This window comes from Gossypium raimondii, chromosome 10 (genome assembly GCF_025698545.1).
Source record: "Gossypium raimondii isolate GPD5lz chromosome 10, ASM2569854v1, whole genome shotgun sequence".
In the NCBI taxonomy this organism is placed as follows: Eukaryota; Viridiplantae; Streptophyta; class Magnoliopsida; order Malvales; family Malvaceae; genus Gossypium; species Gossypium raimondii.
Genome location: NC_068574.1, coordinates 48,433,875 through 48,437,916, shown reverse-complemented (window position 1 = coordinate 48,437,916; position 4,042 = coordinate 48,433,875). Strand labels below are relative to the sequence as shown.

At 35.9% G+C, this 4,042-nt stretch overlaps 1 protein-coding gene across 3 annotated transcripts; it reads right to left on the bottom strand.

Annotated features, from left to right (window-relative positions):
- Positions 1-268: 268 nt before the first annotated feature.
- LOC105777598 (transcription factor bHLH148) lies at positions 269-3,182 on the bottom strand. Of its 3 annotated transcripts, XM_012600941.2 has the most exons (3): positions 2,973-3,182; positions 2,158-2,878; positions 269-702 (listed from the first exon to the last, which is right to left on the bottom strand). In XM_012600941.2, the coding sequence occupies exons 2-3, from the start codon at positions 2,780-2,782 to the stop codon at positions 668-670; spliced, it is 660 nt and encodes a 219-aa protein (XP_012456395.2). In that variant the 5' UTR covers positions 2,783-2,878; positions 2,973-3,182; the 3' UTR covers positions 269-667. The 3 variants fall into 3 exon arrangements, with proteins under 3 accessions (XP_012456395.2, XP_052478672.1, XP_052478671.1); XM_052622712.1 differs by having other exon boundaries at positions 269-777; positions 2,158-3,182; XM_052622711.1 differs by having other exon boundaries at positions 2,158-3,182.
- Between the last annotated feature and the right edge of the window lie 860 nt (positions 3,183-4,042).

Below are 4,042 nucleotides of genomic sequence, written 5' to 3'. Positions count from 1 at the left end.
AGGAATTGAAAGTGTGGAAGGTGGGAAAAAGAGGAAGAGGATTAAATAAAGCACATGGGTGCATGTGTGGCGTGGCGTGTTAATACATGCTATGCCCTCACCTTAATAAATGCTTTTGGCGTATGTTCCCGGAGCTCTCTTTTTCTCTCACAATTTGAAATTTTATCCATTTTTTTCTTTAATTTTTATTGTACGAGTAAAATTCTACTATTTTATTTGATAAATATATTATCATATATATCAATTTATTATATTATGTTAATTAATATATTTAACGAGTAAATTAAAATATAAAAATAAAATCCACAACTTACATGATTTAACAATATATATATATATATGCAAATAAGATTAAGAATAAAAAGAGAGTGGTTCATTGGATTCATTCGACCCTTCCAATCATCATAGTGTTGCTACTGTTCAGTTGCATCTGCAAATCTACCATCTCTCTCTGCCAAAGAAACTCCAAAACCCCCATCCCTATTGATAGTGATGAATGGAAGGCAGGCCAGCCAGGGCACTCGTGTGCGTGCCTTGTTGGATTTTCATTCATACAATTAGGCAAAAGGTGACAGCCAATTAATCACACTGCCTCTCTGAGTGTGACCCTCCCTATCCCACCACTCTCAGCCTCAGGGACCTGTCTCTGTGCATTCCCCTTCAAAGTTCAAGGCCAACTAGTCACCCCTCGCCTCTCATTACCTACATATTTATAAATTACTCATATTTGACTTGTCATTTGATAATGGTTAAAATTCTGTCACCCCATCTTCGCCCCTAATATTATATTAAAAACACAAATTATATATATTAATTCAATGATGAATTGAACCCAATCATTCCTATTATTAATGCATTAAATATTCTAACTCATAGAAAACATTCACACCTCCACCAGAAACAAGTCATAAATGTTGAAAGCATTCATGTTCATAAATATTGATTATATTCATAATTACATCTACCTTTTTCTTTTACTAAAGAATTTTTAATTTACTATTACCACATTATATATATAAGTTATCCATGTATATATGAATAATATAAAATGCAAGCAATAATTTTAGAAGTTAAAAGGAAAGAGAAACAGAAGTATTGACCACATCTATCTTGCTTCACCTCTTTTAAGAATTGGATAAAGTTGCAAGGAGTTATAATGTTTCCTTTTACATAAACTCTCGAGTTATTGTGAATCAAGACAAAAGAAGTTTTGTACCTATTTAAGAGTTCAAACCAAGTTAACTGGAATTTAATCAAAGATAGAATGGAATATAGAAAAATCAAATTCTAAAGAAAATATGTAAAGATAATAGAAATATGCCGGTCCTTAGTACAGTCTCAGCTTTCTAATTTTGGGGCACTACCTTTGAATACAAAATGTGGGGACATATACCCACATGATACCTGCCATGCCAGACACACTTCTCACTACTATTCGTTTGGCGCTATCCTATCGCCACCTTTTGGACTTACGCACATGCATTTCACTAACCCCATTTCCTACCAACTTATGTTATACTCCCTTTCCCCCTTTCTGTTCCTGTTTCCTAAACCTCCCAGAAAAAGGTCTTTAATTGATCTATGGATTATATATATATTTCTCATTCAAATGTCATTGAAATCTAGCAACTAAAAAGGACATCATATGATCTTTAAAGATAAAAGTAAAACCACCAAACTCAGGCAGTAGAGTAGTACTAGTAGCCAGTTAGATAATAGCTTTAGTTTAGCCCCATTAGGAAGGCAGCAGGAGGTGGCCATCAAGATCAAAGTGCATTTTGTCAAAATCAACCCCATCATAATAAATAAATAAATAAACAAATAAACCTTGAATTTCTTGATTTCAAGCCTGAAATCATTGGGTAACAACTCTACAAAAGTCAAGCATTTACAATTTTTTTTATTGCAGTATATTTCAGAGGAACAATGGCCTAATAATGAAGGAAAATCTTAAATGCGAACCTCTCTTCTTTTTTTTTTTTTTGAATAAAATGAAAATATGAGATAAACTTACCTGAGAAGGAAAAGGAAAAACAAAGAAAACATGTATTTAACATTACTTAGAGAGTGAGGAGGCAATAAAATAAAAAATAAAAAAGGAAGATGAGGATGAGGATGGCTTGGCAACTAAGCAAATTAAAAAAAGGCGTTACTGACTAGGCGGCGGCGACTGGGGCGGAAGAGCTGAGCCAGAGCTGGCGGCACCGGAGCCAGATAGCAGCTCGGCGAGAGTGGTCATGGCTCGAACCTGCATTTCAAGTGCAGCTATGTAATCAGTCGCTTCTTCAAGAATAATAGGCAACGGTTGCTTCCTGCAACCGGGAACCAACCGTCCAAGAACCTTGACTTTTCTTTGAACAGCCGGTAAGCTTTTCGATTTCAGTTTGGAAACGCTAAATCTCGGTTTCTTCCAGCGGCTACTCCCGGTGACGGCAGCCACGGCGACTCCCCTCTGCCTCTTCTGCTTTCTGAATTTCAGTTTAAGCCGGCTTGTCAAAATGGCCCGGCTCCACCTGGTCCTCCCTTTAGCAGCAACGGCCAAAGCTCTATCAGCAGCTTCACGGACGGCTCGGCCACCGCGCGGAGCCGAAGAGGAAGGAGTGTTGAGACTGACCTGGCTCAAAGCCTGAAGAAGCTTGGAGGAATAGATTTGCTGCTGCGCCTCCGATTTCCATCTGGCGTGACTCTGCTGATTGTCTTCCATGATCATTGATTTCTTCTTTTTCCTTTTGGTGCGATCAGAATTTGCGTTCGTCACTGGATTCGTTACCATGGACGCCATCTCACCGGATCAAAATCCTCTAATATTCTCTCTCTCTCTCTCTCTCTCTCTCTCTCTCTCTACACCGTATGATTCGGTGAATGATAACAGAAGCGTCTGCAACAAAAGAAGAAAGGAATCTAGATTCAGGTTTTGAGACAAAACAGAGATTCAAATTACAATTCCACAAAAAGGAACAAAAAATTATTACCGATTTGATGAACTCAGAGGGTGGAATCGAGGGAAAAGAAGAAAAAAAAAGAAAGAAAACGGAGAAAGGGTAAATGAACGGAACGGAGTTGAGGAGGTGTGTTGGATTGAGGAAGAGATGGAGAGAGGAGAGAGGAGAGGGAGAGAGTTATAATATAATGAAGGAATGGGAATGAAAAGAGAGCAGGCGTCATTTTACATCTTATACTCTCTACTCTTATTTATTGCCTTCATTTTTATTTTTATTTTCTTCTTCTTCGTTTTTGGATTTTTGGTATAGAGGATGGATGGAGTGGGACCAGTGGGTGCGACGTTTGGCGACGGTCCCTCCCTCCGATTCACTCACCCTCTCATCATGTTAGAAGTTGTCTTATTAAATTTGATTTTTGAGATACTCAATTAATTTATAATTATTTTCATTTTTTTAAATAAGAGTTATTAAATACTTTTATTTACTTAAAAGTACCTTTTTTTACTAGAAATATTTATAAACAAACCAAAAGAAAGCTAATTTTATCATAATAAATCCATATTTGTAAAACTTAAATTAGTATGAAAATTGAACTAAAATATCATCAAGTTAAAATATATATTGAAATGGAATATTGATAGATGTGAGGTAGTGAATCCAATCCCTAAATATTCCTCTATCTCTTCACCTTAAATATTCAGATTTAATTTAAATTGTAAGAAAATTTTCAGACCAAAAAAAAAAAACAAGGTTTTTTAAGACGAAAAAATTAAAAGGATGGGATATTGTGAATAAATAGAAGGGTGGAGAGGTGCATTTTGTAGGTCGAAACCACCTTTGTTTGTTACTATTATCTAAATAAATAAAGAGTGAAGGGAGGGGATTTATTCTTCTACCCTCTCCCACTTAGTGGAATGAAAAGGCTACTCCAATCAAATTGCACCATCCCATCAACCTTTGCATTTTCATCATCTATTTTGTATTTTTCAACTCAGCATTTTCTTTTTTCTTTTTACCCAAATCCCCCTTAAAATTTTCAAAACCTTTTTCTTCCCACCACAATCACAAATTCAAACTTTAAAAACGACTTTATTAAAAGG

What these genes read in the sequence shown, in the direction of transcription:
- LOC105777598 (XM_052622711.1), bottom strand. Translation starts at nt 2,782, where the DNA reads ATGGCGTCCATGGTAACGAATCCAGTGACGAACGCAAATTCTGATCGC. An exon ending in GCCCCAGTCGCCGCCGCCTA is followed by an intron (nt 703 to 2,157) that starts GTCAGTAACGCC and finishes ATAAATATGTAG; the next exon opens with GTAATGAGAGGCGAGGGGTG.